This window comes from Danio rerio, chromosome 25 (genome assembly GCF_049306965.1).
Source record: "Danio rerio strain Tuebingen ecotype United States chromosome 25, GRCz12tu, whole genome shotgun sequence".
Classification (NCBI taxonomy): Eukaryota; Metazoa; Chordata; class Actinopteri; order Cypriniformes; family Danionidae; genus Danio; species Danio rerio.
The window spans coordinates 23,841,493-23,856,238 of record NC_133200.1 but is presented as its reverse complement, the minus strand read 5'-3'; the positions used below and the strand labels follow the sequence as shown (position 1 = coordinate 23,856,238).

General features: G+C 33.6%; 2 protein-coding genes across 17 annotated transcripts in view; one reads left to right on the top strand and one right to left on the bottom strand.

The window, feature by feature from the left end:
• ush1c (Usher syndrome 1C) overlaps positions 1-5,837 on the bottom strand; it is a 60,770-nt gene extending 54,933 nt beyond the window's left edge. For 8 of the 16 annotated variants that reach the window (XM_073942153.1, XM_009298038.5, XM_068217396.2 and 5 more), the window contains exons 1-2: positions 5,688-5,837; positions 694-761 (exon numbers count right to left, since the gene is read on the bottom strand). In XM_073942153.1, coding sequence (XP_073798254.1) covers positions 694-761; positions 5,688-5,723 — 104 coding nt within the window. In that variant the 5' untranslated portion in view covers positions 5,724-5,837. Of the gene's footprint in view, positions 1-693; positions 762-830; positions 1,396-5,687 lie in introns of those variants that run through there. The other 8 variants (XM_073942154.1, XM_073942143.1, XM_073942142.1 and 5 more) reach the window with 2 other exon arrangements.
• Positions 5,838-10,675: 4,838 nt separating this feature from the next.
• Positions 10,676-14,643, top strand: islr2 (immunoglobulin superfamily containing leucine-rich repeat 2). The gene is given in 2 exon segments (NM_001013523.1): positions 10,676-10,906; positions 11,475-14,643. A coding segment is annotated over 1 exon segment (2,139 nt). The 5' UTR covers positions 10,676-10,906; positions 11,475-11,483; the 3' UTR covers positions 13,623-14,643.
• The last annotated feature ends 103 nt before the right edge of the window (positions 14,644-14,746 follow it).

Genomic DNA, 14,746 nt, shown 5'->3' with positions numbered 1-14,746 from the left:
TTACAAACTACTTACACATCTAGTTACCATGTAAGTTCACAGGTATAACTAAGCGACACTTAATATAAAGTGGGACCTTATTATTATTATTATTATTATTATTATTATTAATGTAAACAGTACAAACCCAAACATTATTATTGTGACCAATAACAACTTAATTAACTTAAAATAATAATAAATAATTTACTTAAAATAATAATTATTGTTATTATCATTAAGGTAAACAGTGCAAAACCAAATACTACTATTGTGACCAATGAGAAATTAATTAATAATAATTATTTATAATTAACATTATTATTATTATTATTGTTAATATTATTATTACTATTTTTATTATTATTATTATTATTATTATTGGTCACACTTTACAATAAGGTTTTAGTTAATGTAACTTAAAGTATTTAATAACCTGAACTATTAATGAACAACACTTGTACAGCATTTATTAATTTAATTTATTATTAATAGTTCAACAATCACTAATGCATTATTAAACAATTTCAAATTCATGCTTCATGTTTAATAACAATGAACAGCTTTCTTGTTATTGTTGACAAAGATGATATGTTTAGTACTGTAGTAAATATATTGTACATTGTTTGTTTATGTTAGCAAATACATTTTACAAATACAACCTTATTGTAAAATGTTTTTATTAGTAGTACTACTATTAGAATTGAGACTTACTGATGGTACATGCGAAGAACATCATAAAGGTAGTCCTTCTCTGCTTCATTATCAATAAGCAACTCCACCTGCGCGAAACACAAACATCTGATCAGACAACCGTCAATAATCATAAAAAAAACATGCATATCTTTTACCTGATGGTGGCTAATCTGCTGTAGAAAAGTTTTGAGAAAGCGCTTTGGCCAGTTAAAGATACACATACTGTATCTCTCTCACACACCAGGGTCAGTAGAAGGTGGAATGAAGAGACAAGGTTATGTGAGAGAAGAAGGAGGTGGAGTAGCTATTGTGTGTGTGCAAGTCGGTTCTGCTGTTGTGTTTGCTTCAGTGGGTCAGGTGGATCTTTTCCTGTATTGTAAGTATCATTAGTTCAGATCTGCTCCACTGGACCTGTTAATGTTCCCATGCTCAGATAAAGAGATTTAACATTCTAGAGCAGTGTCGCCTTACATAAAGCCAGGGCTAATTGGTGTGATATTATTCCAAAAAAATGCTTATGAATTGAACATAATGTGAGGTTAGCATGTTAGATTAAAAACGTAAACCATTTCAAATGAATGAATGAATGAATGAAAGTAGTTAAATACTACTTGAAAATCTTGCTCAAGTAAAAGTACAAAAGTAAAAAAAAATTGCTGTACAATTTACAGTGTTACTGTAAAATGTACAAGACCACAGTAAATTATCAATTACAATTGTGCTGTAAAACTACAGCACAGATGTAATTGTTAATTAACAGTAAATTTTGCCAGTAATACTGTGAAATTCATAAGCGCACAGTAAATAAATAATTACAATTGTGCTGTAAAACTAAAGTAATTTACAGTGCACTTTTTACTGGTAGGGGTGAAACGGATCACGGTTGATTAATAGATCAGGATGTCAACACCCATGCAGCATAAATTATAAATGATGGGGATTTGTATTTGTTTATTAATCGTAAAAGATTTAGAGCTCGATTTTAACGATCTAGGCGCAAAGTCCAAAACACAAAAGCATTAAGGACGTGTCAGAATCCACTTTTGCTATATCTGTGTTGTGGTGCATGGTCTAACAGCGTTGAGTCTATTCTTTTAATGAGTTATAGGTTTGTTTTGAGAATAAACCAATCAGAGTCTCATCTCCCATTCCCTTTAAGAGCCAGTTGCGTCGCACCATGGTGCATTTGCTATTTACATGGCGGACTTTGTAAGTGGAAAGAACACTTCACTAGCAAAAAAACAGTTAAACAGAACCACTGCAGCATGAGAATGAGAGAACAGCCTGCTCATTCTTTACTTTCACCCTCACTTTCTTTCGTGGATAAGGAAACCTGTTGCACTCACAGACATCCACTAGCCTACATAATTGATTTTGTTTGTTAAGCGCAGAGATTAGTTTCAAAACTATTTTTAAATTCAGTTCTAATTTCCAGCAAACGAATAAATGAACAATAATAAAGAAATATGTTCAAGCAACTGAGATATCCAAACACACATGCTATGCCCCTTATGGTCCAAAGCATGACAGGTGGACATATCTAAGCCTGTTTTAATAAAACAAATATAAAAATGCATATAATAAATATACTACTAATAATAATAACATAATGCAAAAGCAAACTGTCATGAATAAACTGAAAAAGCCCTTCGAGATGAAGAAGGCATGAAGGCAGGGATTTTTATATTTATGTAGAAAATAATCATTTTTGTAATATTTTATTACTTTAATTTGTTTTAATTTGTAAAGACATTCATGTATTGCTGTACATCCTGTGTGTAGTAAGCAATGTGTGAGCGAGGCTCACAACTAATGCGCTCTGCGCTGGGCTTTAGACCTGCTCTTAGCTATTGTGCAGTCTATTTTAGTTCCTCGATATATAGCAACGCGCCAACAATGCACCTTAGCACACCTTTTAAAGACTGAACCACCCATGGGTCCACAAAGTGGCACAAATGGATTTGCTATTTATACAACACGGCGGAAAATGAGAAAATTATGGTTTGAAAATAGCAAGATGTCACAGGAACACGTCTTGCACTTTATTGTGCCGTGTGTATTATAGGGCCCTTAATCTTTAGTCTTTTGACTTAGTTATGAAGCTACAAACTGTCAAATAACACAGAGGTTTAGCTATAAACACTGATGTTTATGATAAAGATTAAAATCACCATCATATGCATTTTATAGGTTGGATCGGATATGGTTGCGGCCAGAAGTTAATGCGAATTATTTGTATTATTTATTACATTTCACATTTGTTGTATTTTATTAATGCCTAACCCCACACCAAGCCTAAACCCAACCATCACAGTAACGTAAAAACATTAGTTGTATCGAGAATTATTTATGCTATCTATTCATTTACCAAATAAATTGTATTTTTTAACACCAACCCTAAACCCAACTGTTACAGTACTGTTAAAATATTAATTATTGTTATACAGTGTCATAAAAAAATGCTGCTATATTAATGTGCATATCGCACTTCCAGCCGGCCGTGTATCAGATCTAGACTTTACATATTTAATTTGATGCTTAAAAATAAAAGTTTTAGGTAGCAATTACATTATTAAACCAATAGGTGTCGACAACAAGTCGTCAAAAATATGCCGCTAAAAAATTCTTCAAAAATGACACATCTAGCAATGAAACATGAAGTTTTATGAGTGAATAACTGAGTCATTTATTGAAAATAAGACTAAAAGTTAATAAGTTGTAACAGTGAATTTTCCACACTATTGAATATTTGACAGTTTCTTTTTATTCAGCTGATTATTTCTTCAATTTAATTTTAATTTTAGTCATTTAGCACCGTTAACAGATGTCCAGTGTTGACCAAAGCAAAGTATTAGTGTTCACATTAATTCTTGTGCAATAATCTTTGTGATATTCAGTGTTTATTTTACAAACACTGAATTCAAAACTATACAAATGCAATGAATAAAAGTAAAACTTTTGAAGAATTAAGTTGTCTTCATATTAAGGACCATACTGTATGTGTAAACATGCCTAGTTGACATTTTTGGGCAATTAAAAAAAGTTAGAACACGTGTTTTAGATTTATAAAATATATTTTTATATAAAATTCATGGCTGTAATCTGCTGTTATTTGTCTAAACCGATGCAGGTCATATTTTCTGTCACAGAATGAGTGCTTATGAATTCTGAAAAACATTTCGCCATCTTAGAATTATAAGGTTCTATCTGACTTTTTTGTCAAAATTGGGTTATTGACATTCTTATAAAATGACATCTTATTTACATTTTGGGATGTGTTTTATAAGTTGTTTACATTTTAAGAATTTTTATTAAAAAAAGTCATGTTACACACATACTGTTTGCTATAAGGAATGCAAAAACTTTGACGCTCAATATCTCAAAATCATTCAGAACGCAGATTAAACCTTATAATTTCAATGTGACAATTTATTTTTTTAGATTTCATTTTTCTTTTTTTATTGTGATCTTTTTTATTTCAGTTAACAAAAATAATCTTTTGGCTTACTTTAACAGCCTTGGTTCAAGTAGAGTAAACAGCTTAAAGTGACATTTAAAGGCTTAACTAGATAATTAGGTTAACTAGGCGGGTTAGGGTAATTAGGCAAGTTATTGTATAATGATGGTTAATGATGGTATAATGATGGTTTGTTCTGTAGACTATCGAAAAGCAAACTATCTTAAAGGGGCTCATAATTTTGTCCTTAAATGGTGTTTAAAAAAATTAAAAACTACTTTTATTCTTGCTGAAATAAAACAAATAAGATTTTCTCTAAAAGAAAAAAATATTATCAGACACATCGTAAAAATTTCCTTGCTCTGTTAAACACCATTTGGGAAATATTTAAAAAAGAAAAAAAAAAATTATAGGGGGCTAATAAACAATTAAAAAAACACATCCAAACAACTGTAAATCAATACATCAGGCCAAATGTATTAAAACTGTGACGATGTGCTCAAAGGCTATATAAGGTGTCATAAACATTCTGACAACCTTAAATGACAGTTTACCTTTGGACTTCAACATCATAAACTGACGCAGAAAGCAGAAGTCCATAACTGAATCCAGCTTTATTTCTGCAGGGGTTTATTAAAAGTCAAATGAATAAATGAATTTAAAGGTCATCTAACAACATAATGAATTAGCCATAAACGAGAAACCAGAAATTAAATGCAAAGCTTTTAATTTTATAGCGTGGCAGTTTTCCTCCCCCATCTACAGGCAATAAAACAGGCTGAACAATAAACACAGCAATCATTTCTGGATGACCACACACTTCAGCCATCTAATTCTGAGAGGGAAAAAAACTATGGAGTCTTCATTCATCACAACAGATGGTACGACTCTACAATTACACCCAGTTCACATGGGACGTCTCTGTATAGTGTTACAAAAACACAAGTATTACAAATAAAATGCTAATTATACATTTATTAATAACTATACCCTCACATTTAGGAGACATAAAACATAATAATGATATCTGTCGTGCGGATATGTCCTTATTTTTAGCACAACGGCTAGTAAACATTTCACCTTTTCAGCCAATCAGAAGGCTCATGCTATATGGCGTCATAGTTCACCTTACCTTTCTACCTGTACATTTACCTACCTACGCTATTATCTGCACGTTGCTTAAATAAAGCAAAATAATGGGACTAAACATGTAATAACGTCGAAATTGTAAGTAGGAACAGTCATTGGTAAAACGATATAAAGCACGACACTAAAGCTGACATAATCTACTGTATGATGCTATGGACACCTATTGAGTACAAAACAAACTTTATAGATCGAATAACGACAGTTTATATGAAAATAAAGCTGTACTTATTATGAAACAACAAACATTTTGTTGTCGGAAGCAGCAATTTTGAATACATTAATCGAAGCCACCGTTAAAACGCGAACTTTTCATTCATTCCTGAGCAGAGACTACGAAGCTAGGGCAATGATAACATGATGCTAATTTACCATACATATTGAAGTGACAACATATTTAAACGCTGACCTTATGCCGAAATTCCCTGGCCACTTTTCTTTCCATGGTGAACAGGCGGTGTTTTCAGTCCGTTGGTCGTCTTGCTATGTGTCTGCCCGTCCTGTCAGTCAGTTGTGGCGGATGGTGCAACTGGAGGATCAGCGCCGGTCAGAGGTCGCTGACTCATGCAGTCATTTTACTGCCTTTTACTAAGTTGTTACCAGAAGACTTCAAAACATTTACCGTCAAAATGGTAAAAAAAAAAAAAAATATATATATATATATATATATATATATATATATATATATATATATATATATATATATATATATATATATATATATATATAATTTCCAGTCCACTGAAAAAAAGAGATATTTTACCATTTTTTTTTTGATGGGAAGTACTTGCAAACTAAATAAATAAAAAAAAAAGATAAGTTGAACATTTAATTTGTTCATTTAAGTTTAGCCCTTATAAATTATTTGCAACTACTTAGGCTACCTTAAAAAATTGTAAAGCCAATGAATCCTTTTTTTCTGTCTACTTTATTATGATTCCAAACAATAAAAAAGATATATTTCCCTGGCCAAAATATATTTAAATTTTAAATGTGTTGTGTCTGTGAAGTTTATTAAATCTGTGAAGTTTATAGTTATAAATTTACTATTTATATTTTTATGGTGAAGAAAATAAATTTCCAACCTTACAGTAGAAAGTGTATGGAAATCAAAGTATGTGTTATTTAAAATGTATGTAATTAACCACAAAAACAACAACAACTGCAACAACAAAAACAACAACAACAATAATAATAATAACACACACAAATATATACAGTAAAATTCAGAATTATCAGCCCCCTTTACTTTTTTATTCTTTTTAAATATTTCCCAAATGATGTTTAACAGAGCAAGGAAATTTTCACAGTATGTCCGATAATATTTTTTCTTCTGGAGAAAGTCTTATTTGTTTTATTTCAGCTAGAATAAACGCAGTTTTTAATTTTTTAAAAACCATTCTAAGGACAAAATTATTAGTCCCGTTAAGCTATATATTTTTTTTTTCTCGATAGTCTACAGAACAAACCATCGTTATACAATAACTTGCCTTTACCCTAACCTGCCTAGTTAACCTAATTAACCTAGTTAAGCCATTTAAAGTCACTTTAAGCTGTATAGAAGTGTCTTGAAAAATATCTAGTCTAATATTATTTACTGTCATCATGGCAAAGATAAAGTAATTCAGTTATTAGAAATGAATTATTAAAACTATTATGATTAGAAATGTGCTAAAAAAATCTCTCCATTAAACAGAAATTAGGGATATATATATATATATATATAAATAAATATATAAATATATATATATATATAAATAAATATATATATATATATATATATATATATATATATATATATATATATATATATATATATATATATATATATATATATATATATATATATATATATATACATACATACACACACACACACACACACACACACACACACACACACATAGTTTTTTCATTCGGCTTTGTCCTTAAGTTACTTTTCTTCTGGGTAATTATTGTGTTTCTTGAGGTGATTCTATTTTGTCACTGGTTTTACTGTGTTTTTATGGCACATTAATCAAATGTTTCAAGATCACTGAATTACACATAATGTAATAAATAAATCCAATAAATTAAATATTTATATCTACTACAAATTATATGTAGTAGTTTGTCATTTAATTTAACAATTTACACACAATTAGAAAGCAGTTTATTTTTTTTTTACATTTAATAAATGCTATGAGGTGACATGGTGGCTCTGTAGTTAGCACTGTCGTCTCACCGGAAGAAGTTCGCTGGTTTGAGTCATGACTGATTCAGTTGGCATTTCTGTGTGGAGTTTGTATGTTCTCCCCATGTTGCCGTGGGTTTTTTAAGGTATTTCGTTTTCCCCATCATTCCTAAGACGTGGTAAAAGTGTATCTTTGTGAATGAGTGTGTATGGATGTTTCCAAGTGGTTGGTTGCAGCTTGAAGGGCATCTGCTGTGTAAAATATATGCTGAAATTAGTTGGCGGTTTATAACGCTGTGGCGACCCCAGATTGGTGAAGGGACTGAGCCTAGAAAAATAATTAATAAATTAAATATATCAAATTTTTTACTAGTAATATATATATATATATGTGTGTGTGTGTGTGTGTGAGAGAGAGACAGAGAGAGAAGGGCAGGGTTTTGCCCACAAGATGTCGCTATGACACTGTTGTATTTATTTTCTAGCGAAACTAACAGAGCCTCTTTAGGTAACCCACTGTAGAGCTGATACAGTAGGCACAGCGAGGTACAGCTCATGCAAAGCGGTTGTGTTATAATATAAGTTAAAAATGGTAATGTAGCTATTTACCACTAACAAGCAGGCTAATATGCAAAGATGTGCCATTTAAAAATTTGTTTATATTATTAATAAATACTACATTTACATTCCATATATTGACGCTGGTGCATATAATAGCATAATAATAATAAAAATAATAATAATAATAATAATAATAATAATAATACGTTTTTTATCATAAAATATAGAAAATTATATCAAATGTTGATATTTTTTCAAGGTATCATCTCGAAGTTGGAAATTCCAGTGTCGTGACCACTACAGTTGTTGTAAACATTATTAAATGCATTTAAAGCAATATGGGTGATTCTATTGCAAGTATATTTGACATTTCAAAAAGTAAAGGAATACAACTCTTTAAAAACAGCAATTATTTCCAGTATCTTATTGAAAGCATATTTAATTTTTATAATTCAGCTTTTGCCAAACATAAATGATGAAATGTTTGACTTTTAGGGATTAAAAGTTTTTATTTTTATTTTTGTCAACTCTGTTATGGATGTAAATGTGTAAAATTTACAAAAAAAATTAAAAATAACAATGAATCATAGTAAGAAAAATCTTTATGGGTAGTTATTGAATTGACAGTAACAATTTACAATTTCACAACTTTTTAGCCAAACATTCTTCTTGCTATAAGACCACATGACACTAATGAAATTAGGAATAAAACATGTTTAAATTGTCCAGTTTGTGATTAATGAAATATTCAGTTTTCTATTTGAAATTGTGGTAACAGTATTGACAGTTTACAAATAAAAATGTAAATTAAAATTTTGGTGAAATTATTCTTTTAATCTAAATAAACTATTTTGATTGCACAATGATACATGATGGAAAACACTGACTAATTACAACATCAATAAATCATGATTTTTTGTCATTTAAGAAACTTTTACAAAGAATATTGTATAGGTATGACGTATGTGTTCCATAAAAATGATAAACACATTTTATAAGTAATCAAAAATGTAACAATGTTCTTTAAAAGCTGAAAAAGTATGTCTTTGGACACTAACGTGCCTGCAATTATAGAATCACCCATATATTTTATTAACAGCAACATGTTTATTTTTCTGGCTAAAATGCAGTTTTCTCGCAAAACTTGGCAAATATCTCTCTCTTACACACTTACTTAAGCAAGCACTGATATAATTATGGTCTGCAGTACAAATAGTCTAAAATGAAAGTTAGTTATAAAAGTGTGTTTGCTTTTATTAAAATGACACAAAGTCCGTTTAAAATGATAAATACATTACTTTTAAAATTGTACACATTATTTTATTACCTTTAACAAATATAATATACCTGGAATGGCACTTGGTCCACCCTAAAATTCCAACCTGGAGCTTGAAAGAAACCTAAAACCTCTGCCATTTCTCATTGTTCGAAAGTGCGTTCTTGTTTAGAAGTTCAGACGTGTCAAATTCGAAAAAGCGGGCAGTTCTTCTAACGGAACAGCGGTGTACTTTTGACGTTTCTGTGTCACTCACCCTGGCTACATCTCATTCTGTAACAATGAAATGTTATTAATCACAGCTTTTAATAGCCTAATTTTGATTTTAGGATGTTAAAACAAGTTACCAAAAAAGGGACAATGAATTCTTCTTTCGTTTTCATTTCAAAATAACAAACAAACTATGTCGTTTGAGCAATTGCTTATCAGTTTATCAGAGTAAATGCATGATATGCTTATTAAACAGACCCGTCATTTTGAATGTTTATTGATTGGTCGGAAATATCCTGAAGTTTGTTCACCGTCAGACTAATATCTTGCCGTTTTAACCCGATTCATTACCGCGGGACACAGTGATGAAATTACATAATATTTGACAGCTTCACTAAAGCTTGCATGTCGAATGTGCAGTTATTGCTTGAAAAGCAAATGTTTTCGGCTTTGAGAAAATAGCTGTTACTTTACGCTCTCCCCTAAAATGACCACTAGATAGCAGCAAATAAAAAGCTTCGGAAATCCCAATCGCAATCCGTCTACGTATAGAATTCATAACCAGTGGGCTATTCGGTTTGTTTAGCCAAGTTCATTTTCACACTACCACGCCATTTCGAGGCGTTTTGTAAGGGTGATGGTCTCCTGATCTTGAAAGATCTTGCAACAAACGAAGCAACTTTCACTGAAAAGCAAATCGATTCTGCAGCTCAGTTCACTTGTTTTGATGGTCACAGACTCATTCAGAGCAGAAAACAAATGATTTCAATGTCCTTTTAAAAATGTTAAGGTTGTATAAGAACTGAAGTGATGCTGGTAATATACAGGCTATTGTGGAAATAAACAATTGTAAATATATGTCTTTCATACAGGATCGTTTTAGTGTTTCCGTTTATCTGTTTTATATAGATTTACGTTTCTATAAAAACAAATTCTGAGATTGTTTTCTGCACTTTTCAAGATTATTTGTAAAACTTCGAAACTTCACTAATGCAAATCCTTTCGAAAAGACAAAGGGCACAGGTCATGTGATATAAATGATCTTCTGTATCTAAATTATGAATAACCTTCATCTCGGCTGCTAAGTCCCCGTGGCTTCAATGCGGAATTGTAGGGAGAGGCTGCGCGTTCACAATCCCTCCCCTATCACTGTGAAGGCGGGAGCGCGCAATGAATTCTGTCCAAACTCGAGCGCGAGGAGAAAACAGCCTCTGGACTGCTCAGCATCACACGGACACTAAAATGTATCATCTTCCATCTGCTAACCAAAACGGCAAGGATTTCCAGCGGGATATAAATGGCTACATGATGTTTTGGGTGAAAATTGACGTCTGATCTTTAAATAGTATATTTCATCAAGTGTCGTGCTGACTGAAATCCGCGCGAGTGTTAGGAAAATCTTTCACAGGTAAGATTAAGTTTTAAAGTGTGCAACACTTTCTCTAGAATGTAGGTGTGAGTGCAAATAAACTGTAAAAGAGTGGTCTTGTCTTAATCTTTAATATTATTAAGAATTATATATTGAATTAGAAGAATGACCCGATGGTTTGCAGGGTATATTTAGGATATAGTCGCTGCAAATCACGAGAAGTTTGAGAAATTCACAAGCCGAGGATTTAACACAAAATGAAACGCGATTCAGAACCCTGGACAGCTACTGGGGTACAAATGGTGCGTTCTCGGGTCTTTTTTTCAGCGGTCTGGTAACACAGCCAGACGCTCGAGGATGTCTCGAGATTACTGGTGTCTTTGTTTCCTCTAAATCATTTCAATATGTCAATAAGAAATAATTTTATAAAACAAAACCATGATAAATAATATAAACTGTATTTAGCTTTTTTTTAATAACTTTGATATAAATTTGTCAATCTACAAAGCTAACAGTTTAAAGTAACTTTAACAAGATTCTTGTTTCATTCATATTTCATAGTTCAAAAATCATTTGTACTAATCCCACCTTCATGTGTCCTTCACAGGAGCTGAAAATGGCAACCAAATACCTGATGCTTATTGCCCTGGGGACTGCATTGATTGGCAATGCACACTGTTGCCCCAAGCAGTGTGCCTGCTCTGATAAATACAACCACCAGTTCGTAGACTGTGCCTACAAAGACCTTGTGGAAGTACCTGTGGGTTTGCCGTCCAATGCAAGCACCCTGAGTCTTTCAGCGAACAAGATTAAAGTGCTGAAATCCAAAACTTTTGTAAACGTGACCCAGGTGACCTCTCTTTGGCTGGCTCACAATGAAATCATCACAGTCGAGAGGGACACGTTGGCTCCATTGATTCAGCTGAAAAATTTGGATATTAGCAACAACAAAATTGTGCATTTTCCATGGGAGGACTTGGCCAATCTTGGTGCTTTGCAGTTGTTAAAGATGAACAATAATGAGATGGTCAGCATCCCTAAGAACGCCTTTTCAAACTTGAAAGACCTGCGTTCAATCCGTATTAACAATAACAAGTTTACCACTATTGTGCAAGGAACATTTGATTCTTTGGCTGCCATGTCCCATCTGCAAATCTTCCACAACCCCTTCATCTGCTCCTGCAACCTTGAGTGGCTTAGGGACTGGATCCTCAAATCCTCAATCTCCATTCCTGAACAAAACAACATCGCTTGCGATGCCCCATCCCACCTCAAAGGTTCTCAGGTCACTAGCATGCCCAAATTGAATTGCAAGGCCCCATCTGTATCCATTACATATCAGCCAAACATAGAAAAGTCTGAACTCTATGAGGGATATATGGTTATGCTATACTGCGAAACAAAAGGAACACCCAAACCCGAGGTCACATGGGAGATATTTGCTGGAAACCAACTGATTACATTCCCTTTGCCTGCTATTGTTGAAAAAACTGACATTCCGATTAATGGCCCACCTACAAACACCAGGTTCCTCGTGTTTCAAAATGGCACCCTGATCGTTCCTCGCATGAGCAAGAAAGAAGAGGGAAACTACACCTGTTCTGCTGTTAATGACATGGGAAAAGCTGAGAGCTCAGTTAGACTTGTTGTCGCAGGCACTAAAAAGCATGCCACCAATTCTATGCTGGACACGAAATCACCAGGGCTTTTACCAGAAGACAAACTCGGTTCAAAAGGCTCCAAAAACAGCGTGATTAGCATGAGGCCTAAATTTGAAGAGAAGACTAAAAGTCTTCCCACTGGCACATCTGTCATTACAGTGGATAAAGAGCAAGTAGATAAAGGGGCTGATACTTTGCCATTTGTTGGTAAATGTGGAATAAATGACGGCACACAGTACATTTCTAACCATGCTTTCAACCTCAGCTTGGATGAACTTAAACAGTACACATTTGATTTTGGGGTTATCGCTCTGGAAGTTTCAGAGACTGAGGCTAAAGTTCAGCTGAACCCTATGCAGATGGCCAACGCAAAGTCAAACATTCACCTCAGTCAACAACAAGACCTCCAAACTGTGAATAAGGAGCCTTTTAGTCTTTTCCAAACATCCGCCAAAAAGTCACCACTAGACTTGTTGTACCTTTGTGTCAGTACTGGCAATGGACATTCAGTGGTGCAGTGGTCCAAGATAGAAGAAGGCGTCAACGCCTATCGCTTTCAGCACCTCAAGCCAGGCACCAATTACACCCTCTGTCTCACCTACGGAGGCCAAGACTGCCAAGTCCAAGTGGTCTTCACAACCCGAAAGAAAATCCCATCCTTGTTAATCATTGTAGTCGTTAGCATCTTTCTACTAGCTTTGGCAACCGTGCCCCTTCTGGGTGCCACCTGCTGTCATTTGCTCTACAAGTATCAAGGCAAGACCTACAAGCTGATTATGAAAACACAAAACCCAGATCAGATGGAAAAGAACATAGCGACAGATTTTGATCCCAGGGCGTCATTTGTGGGATCCGAAAAGAATTTTAACCCCAGTGAGATGGGAGAGGGAGAAGGCGAGGCTGATGGCGAGGAGGGAGACGGAGAAGGAGAGGACATCGAGGGCAGTGTGGTGACCGAGTCCATTCCAGAGTCACAGTCCAAAACACAAGAGGAGTTTGAAGTCGGTTCCGAGTACAGCGATCGGTTACCCCTTGGAGCTGAAGCAGTAAACATATCAGCGGAGATCAACGGTAATTACAAACAACCACGCTGAGATGTTTACTCTGAAACACGTAAAAATGATTCGTCATCTTACAAAATACACACTCTTAAACATAAAGGTAACAAAACGGTTTTCTTTTTTTTTCATAGTGATGCCATAGAAGAAACTTTTTAGTCCATTCCAAAAAACATTTTTTATAGTCTGAAGAACATTTAAAAAATCTGACCAACCTTTTAAAGCTTTCAATTTTCCATAGATGTTAAAGTTCTTAATGGAACCATCGATGTCGAAAAACAGCCTTTATTTTTAAGAGTGTGACCCGCGCTGACAAACGCGCGCTCGTTTTTACCTCAGCAAGTTAGCCAAGTGCAAAATGATGAGTGTTCAGTAATACAAAAAGATTTATCTAGTGTAATGGACATAAAATGGGTGAATCTATCTTTATAAAACCTCACAATACAATTCACCTTACGTAAGTTTCGTCACTTTGGCACAATCCATACACGTAGCATCCATTTTAAGTCATCGAGGTGCAAAAAAAGTACTGTATAGTGGACATCAAGCGCTTCTGAGGGGAAATAAATACCTGTACTCTTTTCACAGCATGTGATATAAATGTCTGGAAAACGAACCAGGTCACCTTGAAAACATACGTTTGTTATGTGTATAATATGGGTTTCTCCCCCAAAATATGTGATTTTTAATCTCCGCGAACGGGTGCTTTGACGATATCTCTAGCCTTTACGGATTACAACGTGTCCTTTCTTCTCTCTGAGATAGCCTACTTGTTCGTGGCATGTCACACAAAAGTATTTTCAAGTGTGTTTTATTAGGGTACTATAGATTGTAGATATTCAGTGTCGATTTGTGATGTAAGCCAAGTCATCCGAGATGTTCTCTCTTTTTTATGAATATAAATGGTCCGTTTTTACCATCGAGTGTCCAGTAAATTGACGCATATAGTGGCTTGTTTCGTGTCCAGCTGTCCAATGATGTTGTAAAAAATGCTCAGACCTTTTAAAGATTTTTGATATGATTTTATGTACGTGACCTTAATAAAATATTAAACAAATGTAGCTTGTTGGGCTTTTTTTGTTGTTCTTACTGCTTGTAAAATTAATTTTAGGTTAGTCTGAATACTGATGGAAACATATTTTTGCTTTTATTTTAATTTG